The sequence below is a fragment of the Anopheles merus genome, chromosome 3R (assembly GCF_017562075.2).
Source record: "Anopheles merus strain MAF chromosome 3R, AmerM5.1, whole genome shotgun sequence".
Taxonomy (NCBI): Eukaryota; Metazoa; Arthropoda; class Insecta; order Diptera; family Culicidae; genus Anopheles; species Anopheles merus.
Window position 1 is genome coordinate 34,874,486 of NC_054084.1, and position 22,864 is coordinate 34,897,349.

The following is a 22,864-nucleotide window of genomic DNA, read 5'->3' on the forward strand; positions in this document are numbered from 1 at the left end:
TGGCACGGTTCTCTAGCAGACGATCCTTTCCAGCGATTGTTTTTGCGTGACTTGGGAGGATCGTTCTGTAGAGATGATGGAGCGCCTGGCATCGGCGGTTCGAACACAATCGGATCCGGTTTAGTTCAATTTTCAGTAAATCGAACGATGTAGTATTATCACTATCAAAGAGAATTGTCTTCAACCCAAAAAACGGAATGAGGTGTGATGCTGAATAAAAAACACGGAAACCAAAACAGTAAAACAGTTGTTTTGTAAAATGGAGCCAAATAGAATTGGGGAGCATACAATTTCGTGGAAAAAATCTTAATCATATGCAGATGATGCCACCGAAACATCGCGAAGGAATTGGTGGGGGGTTGAAAAACAGACCCCCGGATAATCGAGAAGGAGTGGGGTAAGGCCGACTTTCTTTTGAAGTGTCACCCTGTGTTGAGTTTGAGATATTAAATCATTAATTTTTTTGAATTTCGAAGAATTAAGGCAACATTTTGCATTGATTATTAATCAAGACAAGTTTTTAACGAATTTGTAGTTACATGTTGAAGAAGAATTAAATAAATTGATGAAAGTACAGATATTAAATGAGTTGAAAAAGATGACATGGCACAGTGGGGGGTTTCCATCAGAATCCTTACTTTTTATTTTGATAATTTTATGAAAAATATACTCAAAATGGTCTAATTTATTTTTTACGACACATTTATGCAATTTTCAATTTTATTCAATTCCTTCAATGGTTTAAAAAATCTGAAAAACATTAATTGTTTTTTGGTTTTTCCATAGCGTTTCCATTTGTCATCAAAACTGTCAAGCGGCCCCGTCCGTGCACGAGCTCCCGCTGTGCGCCAGTGAGAGTGCAGAAGCAGCGGAAAATCGATTTTTATCCTTAATCTAAACGCAAAGCGAAAGCTCCCCGATTTGCGTAAGAAAAGGAGCAGGCAGCAGTTTGCCAGCACACAACATACACAAACCGAACGGAACTTTCTACCCGCAACAGGATTCCCGGTTTCGAAGGGTTGTTGTTCGACGGGGTGCTTTAGTGCTGCACGATTGCAGGCCGTGGTGCATCGGTATTTTTTTTCCGAACAGCGAAGAGAAGACACAGTAAGGGTGGGTAAGCATCGTTCGTCATCATCATCATCCGAATCTGTGAATCGCACGAAAAGCGTCATCATCGTCGTCAGCAGCAGCAGCATTGGTGTAAAAGTAGGCGGTGAATACGGGATTTCGAGATTCGTCCGGTCGTGTCAGGTCATCCTGCGAGGCTCGGTATCAGGGGATGGGAATGGAGTGAAGGGAGACATTTTCTGGGCGTCAATCGTGTGTGGCGATAGCGGTGTAATTATGTGGTGGTTGTAACGACGGGCGTGTGTGTGCTTTGCTGGCGAACGGTACATAATTTGCATTTGCGCTCCCCAAAGTGAAATCCCGCTGGGAGTGTTCCGGGCCGTGCTCGTGGGCTTTGGAATTGCAAAAAAAAAAAAACGAAAATCGAACATTCTATTCATTTTGTTCACGTAGCAAAGTGTCCCATTAAAACGGTGTGCGGTACCGTGGCACAACAGTAGTGGAAAGAGGAGCGGGAAAGGCAGTGCGTGTGTTGTGTGTGGACATGGAAGAAAGTAGCTCCCCCAGCTTCAATGGCGGTGTCCGTGGCAACGTTCTTGCTACCCAGCCTACTTGCGCTTGTATGCGTGTGTATGTGTTATTGTTATCAGATAATTGAATTAAATTCTTGCTCTTGCGGCTTGTTAACTGCGGGCTGGGTGGATGCTGGCGAAGAGGCGTCTAGAAGTCGGACGAGATTGATATTATGCTGGCGCGGCACACAGCATGTGTAGTAGCAAGAGCGAACGACTACGATAACTCCCGGCCACCCGGGATGTGTGCGTGCATGTGTATGTGTACAGTTTCATGTTGCAAAGACACTCTCCGAACCGCCCCGCAAAGAGTAGCCGCTGATAAAACATAATTTCTCCTTGCAATGCTGCTGCTGCTGCTGCTGCCGATGATGATGTGATGACGATGACTGGTGTTGTCATAATAGCAAATTGATTCTCTTTTCACTAAATGACAACTTCTCACCTTTTTTTTGTGCCTTGCAGGTGGATGCATCGTGCTGAACTGACAAGAGAAACAGTACTTTACATCAACGCTAACACGCCCTAATCGCGGCCGTTGTAGTTCATCATCAGGAAGAGAGGGCGCAGATACGTTGTGACGACAGCAGACGACGACGTGGTCGCTTCCGGTCGCGAGCAGCAAAGACGCGAGCGTGTGTGTGTGTGTGTGTGTGCGTGCACCGGGGGGGAGGGTATTGTGCTTGCGGTGTAATTGCGTTGGGTGTGGAACAAGCGTAACGAGCCGCCGGTTGGTATAAAGAGGGAAAGCAACCGCATCCAAGATGGCACCGGTACGTGGGGATGGAATGCGCGGACTGGCCGTGTTCATATCGGACATCAGGAACTGTGAGTGTGCCGCTTCTAGGGGGCTGTGGGTGGAAAGGGATTAACTCGGTTGACCTATTTCTAATTTTTGCTTTTGTTGTGGTGGACTCCTTTAGGCAAAAGCAAAGAGGCGGAAATCAAGCGCATCAACAAGGAGCTGGCCAACATTCGGAGCAAATTCAAAGGGGACAAAACGCTGGACGGCTACCAGAAGAAGAAGTACGTGTGCAAGCTGCTGTTCATCTTTCTGCTCGGCCATGACATCGATTTCGGCCACATGGAGGCGGTCAATCTGCTGTCCTCCAACAAATACTCGGAGAAACAAATCGTAAGGCCGCGACACATCATTAAAAATAATGATTTTTTTTGTTTTAAAATAACAATTTATCTCCTTTCTCCCCCCCGCCAGGGCTATTTGTTCATCTCGGTGCTGGTGAACACGAACAGCGATCTGATCAAGCTGATCATCCAAAGCATCAAGAACGATCTGCAGTCGCGCAATCCGATCCACGTCAATCTGGCGCTGCAGTGCATCGCCAACATCGGCAGCCAGGATATGGCGGAAGCGTTCTCGAACGAAATCCCGAAGCTGCTCGTGTCGGGCGACACGATGGACGTGGTGAAGCAGTCGGCCGCGCTGTGCCTGCTGCGGCTGTTCCGCACCTGCCCGGACATCATCCCGGGCGGCGAGTGGACCAGCCGGATCATCCATCTGCTGAACGATCAGCATATGGGCGTGGTGACGGCGGCGACCAGCCTGATCGATGCGCTGGTCAAGAAAAACCCGGAAGAGTACAAGGGCTGCGTCAGCTTGGCCGTGTCGCGCCTGTCCCGCATCGTGACCGCTTCGTACACGGATCTGCAGGACTACACGTACTACTTTGTGCCGGCGCCGTGGCTGTCGGTGAAGCTGCTGCGCCTGCTGCAGAACTACAACCCGCCGACGGAGGATCCGGGCGTGCGCGGTCGGCTGAACGAGTGTCTGGAGACGATACTGAACAAGGCGCAGGAGCCGCCGAAGAGCAAGAAGGTGCAGCACTCGAACGCGAAGAATGCGGTCCTGTTCGAGGCGATCAATCTGATCATACACAACGACAGCGAGCCGAGCCTGCTGGTGCGGGCGTGCAATCAGCTTGGCCAGTTCCTGAGCAACCGCGAGACGAACCTGCGCTACCTGGCGCTGGAGTCGATGTGCCATCTGGCGACGTCCGAGTTTTCGCACGAAGCGGTCAAGAAGCACCAGGAGGTGGTGATCCTGTCGATGAAGATGGAGAAGGACGTGTCGGTGCGGCAGCAGGCGGTCGATCTGCTGTACGCGATGTGTGACCGGTCGAACGCGGAGGAGATCGTGCAGGAGATGCTGAACTACCTGGAGACGGCGGACTACTCGATCCGGGAGGAGATGGTGCTGAAGGTAGCGATCCTGGCGGAGAAGTACGCGACGGACTACACGTGGTACGTGGACGTGATACTGAACCTGATTCGTATTGCGGGCGATTACGTGTCGGAGGAGGTGTGGTACCGCGTGATCCAGATCGTGATCAACCGGGAGGAGGTGCAGGGCTATGCGGCGAAGACGGTGTTTGAGGCGCTGCAGGCGCCGGCCTGCCACGAGAACATGGTGAAGGTGGGCGGCTACATTTTGGGCGAGTTTGGCAATCTGATTGCGGGCGATTCGCGGTCCGCGCCGATGGTGCAGTTCAAGCTGCTGCACTCGAAGTACCATCTGTGCTCGTCGATGACGCGCGCGCTGCTGCTGTCGACGTACATTAAGTTTATCAATCTGTTCCCGGAGATTCGCGGCACCATTCAGGACGTGTTCCGGCAGCACAGCAATCTGCGGTCGGCCGACGCGGAGCTGCAGCAGCGCGCGAGCGAGTATCTGCAGCTGAGCATCGTCGCGTCGACGGACGTGCTGGCGACCGTGCTGGAGGAGATGCCGTCGTTCCCGGAGCGCGAAAGCTCCATACTGGCGGTGCTGAAGAAGAAGAAGCCGGGCCGGGTGCCGGAGAATGCGGAGATACGGGAGACGAAGAGCCCGGTGCCGAACAGTCACAACAATGCTCACAGCAATGCTCAAACTAATCACACGTCAAGGTAGGCTGGGGAAATTGGTGGGTTTTGTTGGAATTGGGAGGTGTTTTATCGTTGCTTACTTTGTTTTGCAGTGCGAACAACGCCAACGCTAGCTCGGATCTGCTCGGGCTCAGCACACCACCGGCCAGCCAGTCTGGCACACTGATCGACGTACTGGGCGACATCTACAGCACAGCCAACGGTAACAGCAATGTGGTTAATAATTCCAAAAAGTAAGTTCACAGTAAAACAAGCAATGAACACATTCTTATCATCTTATCGCAAAATTCTCCTTTCTTTCCTATTTTCAGATTCGTTTTCAAAAACAATGGCGTCCTGTTCGAGAACGATCTGCTGCAGATCGGGGTGAAGAGCGAGTTCCGCCAAAACCTCGGCCGGCTCGGGCTGTATTACGGCAACAAGACGCAGACGGCGCTGCAAAACTTCGTGCCCACGCTCCAGTGGTCGGCCGAGGATGCGCTCAAGCTGAACGTGCAGATAAAGGCGGTCGAGCCGACGCTGGAGGCGGGCGCCCAGATCCAGCAGCTGCTGACGGCGGAATGTATCGACCACTATCTCGGCGCACCGTCGATCGTGATCTCGTTCCGGGTGAGCGGTGGGGCGCCGCAGAAAATCACCGTCAATCTTCCGCTCACGATCAACAAGTTCTTCGAGCCGACCGAGATGAACGCGGAATCGTTCTTCGCCCGGTGGAGAAACCTGGGAGGGTGAGTAGTAGAAAAGGGGGCAAAAGTGACGAAGAAGGGGTCAATTTATTTATTTAAATCGTGATATTCTTTCTTAACAGTGAACAGCAACGAGCACAGCGCGTGTTTAAAGCCCAGCAGCCACTCGATCTGCCCGGCGCGCGCAACAAGCTGACCGGTTTCGGCATGCAGCTGCTCGACAGCATCGATCCCAACCCGGACAATATGGTGTGCGCCGGCATCATTCACACGCAGGCCCACAAGGTGGGCTGCCTGCTGCGCCTGGAACCGAACAAGCAGGCACAGGTAAGGAAACTACAGGTTTTATATTGTATTCATCGCTGCTAAATGTCATGAGAACCACGTGATAATCATCAAACGAAAACAATGAACATATCCGTCAAAGCCGATACTCTGACTGACAAGATGAGCTAAATGCCGGCGCAAGCATAATCGTGATTTTTTTCTGGCTGCCAAATGCCACTGTTTCAGTCACCAACACTCATGACTGAAACGAAGCTCACGTACACAAATGAGATGATCAAAACTGAGATTCAAACAGTTGGTGGACACTCACATGCTTGATGACATTTTGTAAAGCACCCAACTCTTGGTCACTCACTTCGTCGCGACATTTTCATCTTTGGACTATACTTTTGGCGTGTGGTCCCTAGTAACAAAATGAGCATACTTTCTCGCTGTATCTGGTTTGATGGTCTTTCGGATCAAACAGAGCGAGAAACAATGTTCATTTTGTTGCTTGGGACCACTCGCACGCACCGCATATCTCCCCATGACTATCTTGCTGATCACCGACAGAAAATGTCACGACCAAGTGGCTGACCAAAAGTTGGTTGCACAAAATGCCACCAAGCATGTGATGGTCGCAACAACTGTTTGAGTCTCACCACTGATCATCACAGTAGAGCTCGTGACGCTGACAGTTTTTTCAGTCGGAATCTGTCATGAGTATGTTAGTGACATTTTGCAGAACTGATCACAGTAAAAGGAAGTCATAACATAGTGACTGACCAAGCGATGGTCGCAAAAATGTCATGTGTGTCTGATCACAGTAAAGTCGAACAGTCATGACAAAGTGACTGACCAAGCGTTGGTTGCACAAAATGTCACGAAGCATGTATTGGTCACACCAATCGTTTTGAGCATCACCTCTGATTATCACAATAGAGTACGTGACGCTGACATGGATTTTGTTTTTTTAGTCAGATTTTTTATGACATTGACAGTGACATTTTGCAGCACTGATTCATTATTTATAATTTTATAATTATTTATAATTTTTTTTGTCCATTTCAGATGTTCCGTTTAACTATTCGGTCCAGCTTAGAGGCGGTAACGCAAGAAATTTGCGACCTGTTGGTGGATCAGTTCTAAATGAATAACTCCGCACCGGCACACGTTTGTTCCAAGTCTAGAGACGGAAGGATTAGCACTATAGATGCATACAATAATCAATCAACTAATGAGAAATGATGTGTAGAAGAGAGAGACTGCAGCAGAAAGGTAATAATGGTGTGGTTTGGTGGTGCCCAAGGCGCAATGTTCTATTTCCCTCCTTCCCCCATCCCACACGGAAGGTGGAAAAAGCTGTTTATGTTTTACCGATATTTGTGTATGTGTGTAGCTTTGTGGTATGTGTAAATGTATACATATACGTATGGTGTGGTCAGTAAAAAAAGAGGCGGAATAATGCCATAAGTACTACTTGAATGCGCCTACCCCGCGGAGGCGGACGGAGGGTGCTAGTGATGATCAATGACAAGATGGAATGTCCTTTTGGCGCAAGAGGCGATTGAAACGAATAAGTTATCTTGTTCCATTACATGTTAAACAGCGGTAAACGGATTTGTGTTTGTGTGTGCGGTACATAGCAAACGAATATGTACGATCGAGCACTCCCATCACCCCAAAACTAGAAAGGAATTACGGAATAATTCGTAAGCCAAAGTACTTCCGTTGTCGTTGTACCACGAATGTGAGACGTTAAAATAGCATTTTCGTCGCTAGGCTTCCTTCCACCAAGGCAAAAAAGGGGGCGTTCAAACAGGATATCATTCGAGACAGTGAGATGCGCCCCCAGGAGGGGGTGGAGCAAACGGAAAACCCGATAAATTAATATATTAAATCAAGCTAAATAATTATCTATTGGAACGTAAACTTAGAGCGGCATGTGTGCAAGCGAGAAGGAGCGAGGTGTGAAGTAGTAGTGGAGTGTGCAGCGAAAGAGGAAAGTACCGCTGGAACAAATTACTTTACCCTGTGTGTACACATTTGACCACAGGCCACAGACTTTTGATGATGGTACCGTTTGGTGCCGAAGTGACGCGCCAGTAGGAGACATACAAGTAGTAATCTCATTCTCAACGTTTAAGGGGCGAATAAATGACAAAAACCGAAACGCAGCTGTTTCCTCGTAGAGTTTAGGAGAAAAAAAAAACAAACAAACCTTTCCTCACACACGGTGACACAGTGGAGAAAGAATTGACACGAAACGTAAGAGCGAAACGTGTGTGTAAACATCGAAATTGAAGCAAAACACCCAATCAGGCGTAGGGAAGAGCAAGCGAAAGATACAAGCACACCCTCTGTTCCCTAAGAGCTAACTCAATGTAGATAAAGCCCCGTTTGAAAAGGCGCCGACGCGCTTGTTGTTGCATGTAATGTTGGTGTAAAGTAATTAACGTAAAGCATCATACAAGTCCAGCAAATGATAAAACTGTTTAGCCTGCAAAAAGGAAGGCAAATGGTGTCTGTGTGTATGTGGTAGATAGCATACTTATGCACGTCTGCTGCTTCCTCCATGCGTATTCTCCCATATCTCTTGCGATCGTTGTGTCGTTGAAGAGATCCGTTGGGCAGACCGAGCGACAAGCGAATTCCAATAACTCTGCGGAAGGGCCACACCCCACGGCACTGTTGCAGCTGCACAAAAAAAAAACACACACACACACACACTACTGCTCTCAATACTAAGAAGGACGAAAGAGGGAAGCGATTTTTGCGAATTTGTGTTTTTTGCCTAGTATGTGTACATTAGTTTCCTCGAGAGAAGCAGAGCTACCGCGTAACGGAAGCCCACGATCGGTTAAAGTTTTCGCTTGTGTATTTCGCTTCGCTTGTCCACGATAACCACGATTCGGTGTTGACGCATACACTTGGAGAGATAGTGACCGTGCAATAGTAGTAACGCCGCGCGCTTACAGTAATGAGGTTTTGCGAGCGATCGTGCGATTTGGAATGAAGATCGCTGAACCATCTCCCGTAGAAGAAGAAGCACGCAAGCGTGCGCTAGCAGAAAGGGCAAGAGATTGATGAAATTATGTTTTTATTGTTGCAAATATACATATAATGCACTAACTAAGCAAGTTGTACATTGTAGAAAGTTGTATTTAAACGGAAAAAAAAACTATGCGCAAACAAACCTAAGGCGCAGACGGAGATACAATTTTGGGGGAGGAACTTATCGATCGATCTAAATCATAATAGTAGGAAGACAAAATGGAACCATAAAACAAACTTCATTCTCATTCGATGCTTCGAGGCAGTTTCATGCGCTTCTTACAACATAGAAAACAGCAACAAAAGAGTTTTGATTCATCACACAAAACACGCAAAGTGTGTAGCATGAGATGAAATGCGCACGCCAAACTTCATATTTTTTTTCCTTTTCCCCTTTCCTTCATAGTAGTGAAGATCGCTAGTCTACGAACAAGATATAATATATATTTAGCTTAATATGTAATAGCAGGCATATATACATACATATACTGGCTGGGAGGACATTCCAAACAAATTGAGAGCGTAAAACAAGAAAAAAGGAACAAGGTACGCGCGTTACTCGGTGAATAAAGAGAAAATACACATTAAAATAATGAAAACCCATAAGCAATCGACCATTAGGCGCAACACAAACATCGTCGGCATAGCGTTCAGGAAAACTCTGTGAGGAGCTTACTATTAATTACTGGAAAGGAATAGTGGAACGGGGAAAGGCGACCCACATCTCCCGCAATTGTTATTTGATTGTGAAGAGCCTCGGTAAGAGGAGAAGGGAGGATCACACGCTGCTCCCTCTCGTATACCTCCACTGGATGGTGTGTTCCGCGACCCGGGAAGGGCAAGACCGCATGCGGAACATGCAAAGAAAGGACCACTCAAGACCACCACATATACCACAGGGGGGAAGCGTATTCGGCTTGTATTCGAGGAAGCTTAAAGTATAGAGAACCACACAGCTGCATAATAAGCTCTGCACCCCGTTAGGCATTAACGAGTTATAGAGAGAGAAAGATACGGTATAATATAATCTAAAAAAACACACACAAATATTAAACCAGATATCCCCCCCCCCAAACAACCCAAGATGTGGACTAAAAACTAAAATTAACTGTACGCAGCCGAGAAGCATTATTGTAGGGGACGACCGGCAGAAAGCAAGCATGAAGAGTGTGTGTGTGCGTGTGTGTCGGGAGATCGTACGGAAGAAGGACGAAAAACAAAACAAAAATAATATATTGAAAATATACACATGTTATTGAATCTGAAAAGCACAATCTTTAATTTTAGGATTGGTGCCGTTATTTTTTTTATTTAAAGTTACCATTTTACACCTAACAAACTAAACAGAAAATGATCGTGTTTAACCAACTGCAACGCCGCCTCACACATCGGGATAGGACAGCTGCAGCTTTACGTTAATGTTCATCGACGTCAGCTGCGACACCAGAAACTTGAAGATGTACGGAATTTCCACATGGCCAATCTCCTTGTCGTCCTCGCACAGCCGGCACGTGGCCGGCACGTGCTGCAGCTGGTTCGAGTTGTCCGCCAGCCGCTTCGTCACGCTGTCGATCGGCCCAATCAGGGTGCCGCACCGGCGGCACACCAGCGCCACCACCTTGTCCGACCCGTGCACCAGCCGGTCCTGCAGCAGGAAGGACGCGCCGTGCGAGATCAGCCCGTCGCGCTCCATCTCACCGAACCGCACGCCACCACCCCGCGAGCGGCCCTTGTTCGGCTGGTGCGTCAGCTGATCGATCGGTCCGGTCGACCGTACCTGCCACTTATCGCTAACCATGTGCCGCAGGCGCTGGTAGTGCACCACCCCAAAGAAGATGTCCACCTTCATCTCGCGCCCATCCACCCCGCTGTACATGCGCTCCGTGCCGTAGTAATCGTACCCGGACTGTTCCAGCAGCCGCCCGAAGTAGTCGATCGCCGTGTTGCTCTCGTCGTACCGGAACGGGGTCGCATCGTGCACCAGGCCCTGGCAGGCCGCCGTCTTGCCCGCCATCGTTTCGATCATCATCGCAATGGTCATGCGCGACGGGAAGCCGTGCGGGTTGAAGATAATGTCCGGTATCATGCCCGACTCCGTGAACGGTAGATCGATCGCCGGCCAGTGCTGCGAGCAGATGCCCTTCTGCCCCGCTCGCGACGCGAACTTGTCGCCCACGCTCGGATTGCGCGGCACACGGTACGTCAGTATGAGCTGCTTCGTTACGATGGCCATCCCGCCGCGCCCAATGCCACGGCCCGCGTCCTGCAGCGGAGCGCCCAGCTTCACGTTGTCCACGATCGCTTCCTCGTAGCCCTGGTACGACACCACGTGGTACGTGTGATCGTTCACGTCGAAGTAGCAGTACAGCGGCGTACCCTTCGTCAGCTGTGCGCCCTTGAACGGCAGCCCATCGTTGTCGAGGAACGGGTTCAGCGAGGCATCTTTGGGATTGCGCGCAAAAAAGCTATCCCCCGTCAGCTCCACGTACTCGTGCTTGTAGATGTTGCCCGCCGCGAAGCCCCGCTCGAACGCCGCCTTGTTAATGATCATCGCGTCCTCCATGTCGTACCCGGTGTACGAAATGACGGCCACGATCGCGTTCGTGCCCATCGCGTAGTTGTCCAGCGCAATGTTGTCGTGGTGCACCGGGCGGAACAGTGGCGTGGCGGGCGTCTGCAGCCGGTACATCTTCGCGATGCACTGCTTGTCCCAGTTGTGGCACGGCGTGCCCATCGTTTGCTTGCCCATCTGGCACTGGTACATGTTGCGCGGCGACTGGTTGCAGTCCGGCATCGGGATCAGCTGGGCCAGGTTGCTCATGAACGACGTTTTCGCCAGCTCCGCGTGGGTGGTGAGCTGCGGGTACGCTTCCTCCGGCTTGACGCAGATGTCCATGTACACCTGCTCGAACGAACCGATCAGTTCGGTTTTGCCGCACAGCAGATTCTTCACCGGGCGCATCATGCGCGCTGGTCCGACGAACAGAAACAGCCCCGGATACTGGCCACCTTCCCGGGCCGGCACGAACGCAATTTCCGTTTGGTTCGGTATGGTTTTGCCTTCGATTTTGAGCAGGCGCAGCTTTTGCACCACCTGACTGGCGGTGGCACGGGGCAACATGCCCAGCATCTTGCCCTCCAGCATCACCACGTACCCGTCGTCGTGGGAGAGCGCACCGAAGCTGCCAGCATCGCCACCGAACGGCTGCATACCGAGCGACACGAGCGTGGCAGGGATGTTGGCCACCAATTCGGGATCCTGCGTCACCGACACCGTACAGTCGGAGGTCAAATGGTTCAGCAACCCGCACGGCTCCCCGTCGGGCGTGTGCACAGGACAGATAAAGCCCCACGCATCCGGCAACAGCTGGCGCGCTTCGGTGGTGCGCATCGTCAGGAAGTACGAGCCACGGTGTACCGCCCGGAAGTGCGACATGTACCGCATGCGGTTAATGTTTTCCGCAATAATCACCAGTCCCGTGCTCTGCATCAGTCCCATCTCGGTCGCCTTCGCCAAATTGCCCGTCGCCAGGAACATCGTGAACGGGTGCTGAAAGCCGGCCACATTCTTCAGCGCCTGGGTCAGCTCGTGCGTCGTCACCATCGGCGAGGTACGGTCGGGGCACAGCTTCATCAGATTGATCCGCACGTACTGCATCGTCGAGAGGCACATCTCGCGCAGCAAGCCCTGGTAGATGTGGCCCCCGAGCAGTATCTCCTGCATCATCGTGCCGTCGAGCGATTCGACCGCGTGCCGGCCCTGCACCACCGCGTACAGCTTGTGCACCATGTGCACGAGCAGATTGAACTTGTCCTCCACGCTGTCGAGATGGATCAGCACGCAGTGCTTCAGCAGGAAGTGGCCCGCCTGCTCGTCCGAGTACCAGGCGGGCAGGTTGATGTCCATCAGTCGCCGGCGCATCAGCATGCCCATGTACGAGCGGCATTCCTGCGAGCTGTGCAGGTTTTCTGCGTGCAGATCGCGCAACATCGCCATGATGCATCTGGAGTGAGGGTGACGAAATTGAAAATTAGGCCTATTTTGACGGTTAAGAATTCGAATTGGCATACCTTTTGAAGTACTGATCGCTTTCGTCGCACGCGGTCAGCTTCTTGTAGATGTCGTTGTCCGACCGATCGCCGAGCGCTTTCAGTATCATCATCACCGGGATGAAGGACAGCGCCTTCGACACGCTTATCATCAGCTTGGCGGTACCGTTCGTTAAATAGTGGAGCACATTTCTCTGCAAAATAGCCAGCCAGCATTACTTTCCCCTACTTTACCACACCTTCCCCTAACAACCTACCGTTGAATATTGATCCTCCCGGACGCACCGTATAAACACGCCGGTGGCGCTGAAGTCTTTGCCCCGATCGCGCCACGTATTACGATTCACCGCGATCGGATAGTTCCGGCGCGTGCTGATAAGCATACGGATCAGCTTCTCGTTGCCCCGCACGACAAAGTAACCGCCCCACTCGTCCTCATGCTCGCCGCGCGCCACCAGCTCCTCCGGCGTTGCGTTGGCCAGATTGCACGCGTTCGAGCGCAGCATGATCGGGATGCGGCCCATCTCCCTGGTGAGGGGATTCTGGGGGATGCCGTCCAGCTCCCAGTCGAGCGTGATCGTGCACATGCCCGCGTACGTATCGGACTTTTGCCGGCATTCGCTCGGAAACACACGCTTCTCCGCCACCTCGACCAGCATCATCGGGACGGTCGGTGGTGCGATGCTGATGTCCGTTATCCGTAGCTTGATGCGGTTGCCGTTGGCCATCTCGAAGCACACCGGCACCAATCGGGACAGCACGTCCTCGATGCCCTCGTCCAGCATGTAGTTGAACGAGTCGATGTGGGGACGGCCCAGGTTCGCCAGGATCTGTGTTGGAAAAGGAAGACAGGGTTCAATTGCTTGTTATAATCCACCTTTCACTCTTTGAAATACGCTTACCTCATTTTGTTTTTTAGGTATTTCTTTAAATTCCGGTCGCAAATTGGTCAACTCTGGCAGGAGCTTCATTTTTGTTAGCCTTTTTGGAACCGCACGCGGTATTCCTTTCGCTCAGTGGGACCGGTCGCACGTGTGTTTGTTTTGAATTTTGACAGTACGTGCCAACTGACGTACCGCGGAACCGTACAACCTGGCGACGGTTTTTGACGTTGAACAATCGCTGCATCTCGCTCATTTTCTCTACCCATCCTTTACTTGCCTACAGTGCTCGTTTTAACCCTAGTGTCAAGGCGGTCACTTACCCGCGGGAAGTTTTTGCACTTTTATTTCTTAATTTCTTTTGATAGAAAAATCGTACAAACTTGAAATTCATAGAATACCTCGAGAATTATGTTTTACACTACTTCTATGAAAAAAAAATAATAATTTCAGATTTTTTTTATTTATTAACTTTTTTTCGATTTGTACCCCTTACATCCACGACCGCCTGCCTAGATAGAACCATAAATTTTATACAGGAAATTGGAGTTTTGCGAGTTCAAAAGCTAATTATTTTTTTATCTGCTCGTTGTATTTGCATGAAATGTTTATCGAAGCTGCATCTTCATGTTGGTTAAGTGAAAACATTTTTTCTAGAATTTTGATAAATGTCTCACCATACAGTGGAGCGCCGTTTATCCAGGCTCATCAGGACTTGACCTCGCCCATTAATTTTCGCAATTTAATTTTGCCCACCAACACAATTGCACATCTGTGCGAGCTTTTTGGCGGCCATCTTGAACCCTCCCAAACCCTCACTCGAAACGTCAAAAACCGTAACAACGACTTACAAAAACGCTTGTCAGCGAGGGAAAATCGCACCGATTTGGCGCGTTGGCGAGCTCGTGAAAGCCGGTTGTTGTCATCGCTATGTTTTGCGGATTATGGCAACTTCTGTTTGTAATTGCGATGTTTTTCGTTTGCTCATTTGTTTGTTTATACTCACTATGGGAAAAAAGGATGCAAAATTACTTAATTTAAAACTTTATTTACAAATCAAACTAAAACGCTGAAAAAACATTATAGCGCATTTGTTTTAATTCAAATACTATAGAAACCGTTACTCAACATACGCAACACGTGTGTCGGTACACGCAAGCAATTTTTAAAAAGGTGTGACGCATGGACAAATGACCACAGCCGTGTTGTAATTTCCATTTAACTCTAATCGCAATGGATAGTTGGTGGTCCAAACTATCTCCACGACCAAAAATCCCGTTAAATTTTTAAAACATCTCTACGCTTCTGTTACGCTGCCTGCATGGGATCCACCACGAAGCGCATACACATTCGGCTCGCGCTTACATTCTCTCTCGCTGTAATCGAACAATTATGAAGTGAATGCACATTTCGTGTCAATTTTTGATTGAAAAACTGCCGCCTTTCACTCGTCCCGGTGTAGCAACCGCACGGACATTATTTGGTCGACTTTCGCGCTCGCGCGGAGGTGTCCGGTGCCGGGGGGGGGGGGGGGGGGGGAGGCCATCATAAATTGGCGCAAAACAAGGTTCACCTTTTACGGGTTTGCGTCGGTGGCGATGCTTTCTCGAAATCTCGAACCAATAATAATGGTAAATGAAATTAATAAAATATGGTTCCATGCAATGAGCCGAATGGCTATCATTACGGCCCGCGTATCATGTTACGTCTGTTGCGCCTTTTGCTACCTGTTCTTGTGTGTTGTTGAGTGAAGGGAACGACAAAAAAAAAAAACTGCCGTTGGCTATTTCTTTCCCCGTACCAAAAAACACGCGCTCTCCTGCTAATAACTAATAAATGGGAAAGCAATGCAGTGGAAACGCAATCCCTTTTCGCGCTAGCGCGCGCGCTCGTGCCGCTTCAAACTCGCGCGCTAATCACGTGTACCGTTACAAGGAGGGGAAAGGGTAAAAAGGAAAACACACACCCAAGACGCGCAAGAAAATTCCTCCACTTCGCGATGAAGCGAGGGGTGGCAAATAATTGCTCGAAGGCGTTGAAAAGAAAATGATCACAATGATAATATCCGATTCCCTGCCGCGGCGAGGATCGCGGGCGTGCGCATGAAATTATAAATTAACCTTTCCTTTTTTCCCCGTTCACCTCCCGTTGCCGCTCGTGTGTTTTACTGCTTTATTAGGGGGAATTAAAATCATCCCGCCCAACAACAGGCCCAAAAAGCCCCACGGCTGCCTTCTCACCAAGCGAACAGAACCGGGGCCCAACGCACCTGCAGATATGTTTTGTGAGAAGTGAATCTTACAGCGATGGGTGCCTGAAATAAATATAAAAACAAAGGAAAAGGAGAGCAAAACATTGCGGGGGAAATGGGTGAAATGGCAAAGAAATAAATTCCGCTAACGAACATCAAAACCGTTGCTGATTCGAATTGGTGAAACACGGGCTCGTCGAAAACGATGATGATGATGGGTGGGTTGAAGTTTATTTTCTCTATGGAATCTCTCATTTCACCCAATCTCTGTGACGACGAAATGCGCTTAAGGGTGAAGGAAAAGAAAAGGCGCGATATCAGCTCGCGAAGGCCCCACCAAAACGGCTTATAATTAAGCGTAACAATCGCGTACCATTATTTTGCCAACACTCGCTCGCCCAACGCACTAGTGATGGGAGCTCCGGATTGGATTTCGACTCCGACGTTTTGTATCCGGATCCGACTCCAAAATAAATATGGCTTCGAATCCAGCTGCACTAATTGGCTCCAATTGAATCCGGATTACTCCGATCGACTCCAAATGGCTCATATTGAATCCGTTTTACTACTCTGTGCTTATTTCGTAGAGCAAAATAGTTACAGTACAAAAGCAAGCTTCCAAACTAGTGAACTAGTAGCAAAAATGCGGAGCCGACTCCGATCCGGCTCCTTTAAATTCGGAATCGACTCCGGAAGGAAGGTCCGCCCTGCATTATCGGGAGACGTTCAGAATCGTCCGGAATCGTCCGAAATCACCCGGAATCACGTGAAGTCGTTCGGAGTCGTCCGGAGTCGTTCGGAGTCGTCCGGAGTCGTCCGGAGTCGTTCGGAGTCTTCCGGAGTCGTCCTGAGTCTTCCGGAGTCGTTCGGAATCGTTTAGAGTCGTTCGGAATCGGAGTCGTCCGGAGTTGGACTTCGAAGCAAAGGCCTATATACGAATTGTAACCGGCCGAGTTCGGGCGACTTCGAATGACTTCAAACGACTCCGAACGACTCCAGACGACTCCGGACGACTCCGACTCCGGACGACTCCAAGCGACTTCGAACGACTCCGAACGTCTCCAATTGACTCTGAACGACTCCGAACGACTCCGGACGACTCCGTACGACTCCGGACGACTCCGAACGTCTCCGAACGGCTCCGGGCGGCTCCAGGCGGCTCCGGGCGACTTTGACTTCGGGTGTATCTAGTGGTTCCATTTTGCTGGAGTCAGAATCTGACTAATAATAATCGGAGTCGAATCGGAGTCGTGGGTGCGCTCCAGAGAGCACATCACTATTCCAAACAACCCTAGCTCCTAGCTAACATTGCTGTCTTGATAGCTACACTTATAAGCTAAACACTTCCAGATTTTATCCAAACATTTTTCAAGCAAATCATTTAAACAATTTTGAGCGACGTACAATACATTGTTGAATAGTTTAAATTAACTAATTGAATCTAAATAATTTCTGGAACAATAAATCCCCTTAAGACAAAATCGACATGTTTTCTCACTCTCTCAGGTTTACTGACCTATTGGGTAGAATGAGAAAGCATGTCAATTTTGTTAGTTGGGGTATACTCCAGACAAAGGAATTCAAATTAGGAAGTGAAGTTGTAAGATACTTGTGATGAATTTACTAAGGATAATGAAATTTACCCAAAAATTAAAAAAGCTAAACATTATTCCAGGTCAACTAGCTCCTTCCCCGCTAACTGCGGAGTTAATCCAGATTCGAATCCGAAAGCGGCTTAATGCGGATCAATGCAAATCCGGCTACAGGCCCATTTTTTGCCCATCACTACAATCCACTCTTACCTTTTAATTAGAATGTGCTGCCATCGTCATATCTAAGCAAGCGTTGGAGCTTGCACGCCCCCCCCCCCCTAAGGGATTACTGCTGGGAAGCTTTTGTTTTGTGTGTTTAGGCGAAGGTTGCTTTGGTTTTTTTGCTCTTTACATTGCACACTGCACTCTTGAACTTTGCTGCTTCTTCTCTAATAAATCTGTTTCTTCATTCAAACAATTCGTCTCCGCTTCGGACGGTTCATTGTCAGTGAGATTTTCCACCCCTCTGGGCGTGTGTGTGTGTGATGGACGGAAAGGGGGGCATGATACGTCTTTCTGTTTTGTTCGCGATAATCACGAGAAGTGGTGATGGTGGATAAAACAAAAATCCCCACCTTTGTCGTAAGAACGCAACATAAATCGATCGACCGGCTCATTGGTTGGTCGCTGTTGCTCGACCGGACAGCCGGCACTACTGTTGTATGGGGATGGGTGGTTGCAGGGGATTGAGGGGGGATGAAGAAACAGCGAATTGTGGTACACAGTAATCCTATTAAACACTGATATCGATTCGTTATTTATGAAATTAATTATTATCATTTCCTTTGCTGACCGACCCAGCCTGGACTCGCCGCAAAACCGTACATGGCGCAGCGTTTTTGGAGTCGAGTCGTCATGGGGTCGTTGTAATAGGATCGTCTTTCCCTCTCTGTCTCTGTGTGTGTGTGTGTGCGGGTATGTCCGAGGGGATTGGATTTAGTGTTACAGTTCGATTTGAGGATTGTTGTCTCTGACTCTGGTTATCAACGAGTGTGCAAGGACCTGGGGAGTCTTCATTGCTATTGTCTTTCTCCTTTCCAACAGTGGACTTTCACCCCCCCCCCCCCATAAACCCAATCGGATATCAATCGCTTGTTTTATTTTTTTTATACATTTGCTTTTGCTTTTTTTTCGTGTGCGGCGATGATGAGTGCTGATAGCAGAAGGATGTGGTTCGTGCTGATTGCACAAGGGTTAGTTTTGTTCAATTAGTTAAGGGATGAGTGTTGGCTTTGCTTATCGTGATTCAGCGTGCCCCATTTCAAGCGCCGGTTTGTGCTTATTTTATGAAAGTAATTATTAAATGAGTTTTGATTGCAATTTTATGGAGAAAACAAATCAAATTATAACAACTGTATGATGTGTGATATAAACTTTAAATAACAAATAGATTTCCCCAAGAAATTTATGTGAATCATAATTTAAATTCCTAATAAAAGATGTATAAATTTTCCACTCTTTTCGAGCTTTCGAGCTTAGTAATAACTAAATAAACGTAACTAAATTGCCTTTTTGATTGTGTAATGAATAGAACAACCAGCTCAAAACAGGGTTTTAACGTTCATTTTGAAGAAAGGCGTGATATTCGTGTGCCTTAAGTGAGATCCTAGCGCCAGCAAGACTCTGAGTTCGGTTCTCGATTGAATCTGTCATTTAATTAATCTGATATCTTGGTTATTATGAGCGCGCAAACGTTATAATTACCATAAAACGCGCTGAATAAATGAGCTGTTTGATAAATTATATATAAAATGTGGGAAATTGAGTCCTTCTTTTCTTTTTCCAGCTGCTATTGTATACAGAATGTAATGAAATTGATTGACAAAATTCAGTGCATTTTTGAGGCTATATTGAAATATTATGATGGAAGTATATGCATCAATGTGGTGATTATTTAAGTCAATACACAAATACATACTACGTGAAAGATAGGTTTAGAAACAGTGAAATATTATAATAAACTGCATAGGGAAAGCATTCCCTTAATGTGCACGCATATTTGCTTTCGTCTCACCATCCAAGCCTGTTTCTGCTGCTCATATTAATTAGTGCAAATGCTACCGTTTTCAACTGCAACCCACCGTAGTAGTAGTTCTGCCCGCCGTAATTGCTGTAAGTCACTCAAACGGCCTCGGACGAACCTCTCCGGTATGGAAATATTGATTGGGTAGTGGAGCTTTGTGTGAAGTCGTACAAGTTCTTGATTCAAAGACATATCATCACTGCTATCGTCAGCCAACAGTGTGTGTCGGTTTTGGTGTGTGGCTGACGGTGTATGTGTCGCGCTTTACTGCCACCAGAGTACGTCTTTTGCCTTTGGTCGCATCATTTATTCATAACACTGGATTGTAAGTGGTCGATAGTTTTCGAAGGCTTGGTGTTGGGAGCGTAAGGGAGATGGAGTGTGTGGCCTTTGTTAGACAGTTTGAGTGGCCTATCAATATCGAATTACGTCCGGAATACCGGACGATTCCTGTTGGCTTTTCTTCTGTTACTGCTGCTAGCTCGATTAATGTCCTTTCTTTCTGGCGTAACTGCCCCCTTTTTCCATATGGCCCTATGGTACGCCCATGGGACACTTCCCCAAGCAGACGGTGGTGATGTAGGGAAAATCGTTTGGGAAAATGTGACCGGTTAGGAAAATGAAACTAATGAACGCGTCCCGTCTTTTCCTCCTCTCTCTCTCTCTCTCTCTCCCTGGAAGCCCTCGCTCGTCGGTAGACGACGGTGTTCATTAGTGGGCACTAATTTCGATGCCGACGCTGTTCTGGGTTGACATCTCGGGTGGTTTCAGGCCGAACGGGGCCCGGGCAAGGTAAGTTTTAGCGTTTTGCGACAGCTTGGCGTAGTTTTGCGGCCGTGATTTGATTGGCGGCCGAACAGCAACTACGCATTTGCGTAGTTTTCGATCGTGTTGAAATGGCATGGCCCTGGCCGGAAAGTGTGAGAGAAATGTACCTGTAACTCACACTCAAACTCAAAGAAGGCATTACAGTGTGGAATGAGAGGTCCAGGCGTCACTCCACCTCCCGAGTTGAGGTCGTGCACAGTTTGATAGCCTTGATGGTTTGATCCATCTAGCAGCAGTAAAGCCCCGAACGCCTTATAAATTCCGCGTACACCGATAAGAACCCTCGTGAAATCCCTCAATTAATGAAATTTGATCCTGCTATCTCCTGAGGGGAAGGAATACTTTCAGCCCGCAGTACGAGGGGATGCTTCCCGTAGCGTAAAAATGGCCCACGGCTGAACACTTTTGAGGAATGCTCTTTTTCGGGGCTATCTTGGCCGGTAGCGATTATGGCTTGGGTAGAATGCTTACATTGCAGCCGCCACCTTCCACAGAAGAACATTCCGCTGGACGCTTCTGGCAGGAAGGAAATCTGTTCCTGGTAAATCCTGTTAGTAGTTTGCCTTATTTTTTACAGGGATGGGAACGTTTTTGCCTGGAAGGTGTTTTTACAAGATTATATGACTTATTTCCTAAAGGATATTGAACATAATCGAGTGAACTGATGAGTTAACTTAATATATTACTCTTATTATCCAACTCTAGAAACTGCACAGTGTAGCCAATGTCATCAGAAATACACTTTGTGAGTGGAATATAACCACTCAACAGTATGAGTTGATGAGTTAAAGCTATTAATAAGTGAGTTGATAGTCGGAGTGGAGAGCGTTCAATCGTTGATCGACATTCAACACTACAAAGTGTTATTGAACTCACCAACTCTCTGCGAGTGAGATACTACACGGCTTGGAGTGCTAAATTATTTATTTAACTTTCTAAAGAATTTAAGAGTTGAATTACTCTTCGAAAGTTAACCTCCCTAAAGAGTTGTTAAATGAACAAGTGATCAATGTAATTGAGTTAAGAGTTGGCATGGCGTGTTATTATGATTTAACTCTCAAAATAGCTATTTAACTCACAAATTATACAGTTCAGTATGAGTGAGTTCGTAGCAGAAGGTGAAGAGTTTACTCCCTCATCGAGCTGTATCTCTAGAAATAGTTGTTTAACTCACGAGTGATGTGATGAGTAATGAGCTGTATATGAGTTTAACAAACACTTCGTGATAGTTTGAATCATCTTATACAAAGATGCCGGAAAGATTCAACTCACAAAAAGACTCCGATTAATGGGCCATTATATTGAAATTGTATGCTTGAAGATGACGCGGTTGCAGATAACACATCTTCGTCTTCCGCTTCTTTGGCACAACAACCCTTGTCGGGTCAAGGGCCTGTGGCTTTACAACACTAGTGGGATTGGCTTTGAGTGTCTTTTTGATTTACTCATTACAGGATAGTCCTGGTCCTACGTATGATGGCACGGTCCATTCGGGGCTTGAACATATGATGGGTATATCGTTAAGGCGTACAAGTTGACGACTGTACCACGAGTTCGGCTATAGATGACACCTGGGTCATATAAACCACTCTGGCAAAGTGTATAATCTTTGAAGTCGATCGATTGAAGTGACCATAACCATCAAAAAAGGTCGGCAGACGTCATGCTCATGATGGGTTATTTTAGAGTGTAAAAGTTGAACTCTTGATGTCTGATTTTGGCTAACGTCGCTAGTAAAAGGACGAGCGGGAAAGGAGCATTTAATTTATTTATTATTTTATTTATTAAAGCATTTATTTTATCGCTAAAAGCCGTGCAATTCGCTACACGTTATAAGAGGGTTCCATTTTACACCACCGACATACACACCGACAGACAGACAGCAATCCTTTAATCACCTTCTTATAACCGATCGGTAAAATGTATGCAACCTCTTCTGTCCCTTACTTCTCACTGGGAATCCATTCCCATCATCACCAACAGGCAGGGTGGAGAAAATATGGAGCTGCCGTAGTAGTAGTAGTACGAGAACACAGAAATTCCATATTCACTGTGGAATGGAGGTGAGGAATGAGGAGCAGGAGGATCGAACCCCAGATTGAACCGGAAGGATCAGTGCAGTGCGCGGTCCGCGGACCGCACGCCTGTACAATTAAAATCGAGATAAAAGTTTAATTTAAATAAAAGAAGCTTCTGGTCGCTGTGATTTTGGTGCATATTCGCGCATCGCTTTTGTGCTGCGCTGCGTCGTCGCTTCTGGAGGAGGGATTGGCCTTCACATGAGGCTTGTTTTCCGATTCGACCGCAATCAAGATTCCACCGTACCGTGCTGCTAGTGGTGATGGTGGAAACAAAGGAAATTTATTAAATTTTCTGTACGAATAACTAATTATGCCCTCTTGCGGTCTTTGTTCGGTGCAGCCCAACCGGTGCGTTGGGGACCGGCCCGCAAGGTGCAGCCAGCGGGTGTGTGTGTGTGTGTGTTCGCTTCGCTTCTGTTCCCTGTTTTGCATCGAGGCCGTGCAGGTTTTCTCATCCCCAATTCCACGGATTGCAGGAGAGTGGGAATGGGAAAAGGAAGAGAAGCGAATGAACTGATTCGGTGAGACAGATTGTGAGAAGCGAGGCTGGAGGGTCCCGGTCTGGTGCCCGGAATGATGAGGGCCGTGGGATTTGGCGAAGAAGCGTGACATAATCCTAAATTAA

The 22,864-nt window shown here is 48.1% G+C and overlaps 2 protein-coding genes across 8 annotated transcripts; one reads left to right on the forward strand and one right to left on the reverse strand.

Moving 5' to 3' along the window:
• Positions 1-830: 830 nt before the first annotated feature.
• Positions 831-9,539, forward strand: LOC121595454 (AP-2 complex subunit alpha). 7 transcript variants are annotated; one of them, XM_041919451.1, is made up of 8 exons: positions 831-1,117; positions 2,109-2,471; positions 2,567-2,778; positions 2,860-4,547; positions 4,619-4,759; positions 4,838-5,254; positions 5,335-5,539; positions 6,551-9,539. In XM_041919451.1, exons 2-8 carry the CDS (start codon positions 2,408-2,410, stop codon positions 6,626-6,628), a joined length of 2,805 nt encoding a protein of 934 aa, XP_041775385.1. In that variant the 5' UTR covers positions 831-1,117; positions 2,109-2,407; the 3' UTR covers positions 6,629-9,539. The 7 variants fall into 7 exon arrangements, with proteins under 7 accessions (XP_041775385.1, XP_041775386.1, XP_041775387.1 ...); XM_041919452.1 differs by having other exon boundaries at positions 831-1,113; XM_041919453.1 differs by having other exon boundaries at positions 831-1,107.
• A 251-nt stretch (positions 9,540-9,790) lies between these two features.
• On the reverse strand, positions 9,791-13,632 carry LOC121595453 (DNA-directed RNA polymerase I subunit RPA2). Its single transcript, XM_041919449.1, has 4 exons — positions 13,486-13,632; positions 12,841-13,413; positions 12,605-12,777; positions 9,791-12,537 (listed from the first exon to the last, which is right to left on the reverse strand). Exons 1-4 carry the CDS (start codon positions 13,552-13,554, stop codon positions 9,915-9,917), a joined length of 3,438 nt encoding a protein of 1,145 aa, XP_041775383.1. The 5' UTR covers positions 13,555-13,632; the 3' UTR covers positions 9,791-9,914.
• Between the last annotated feature and the right edge of the window lie 9,232 nt (positions 13,633-22,864).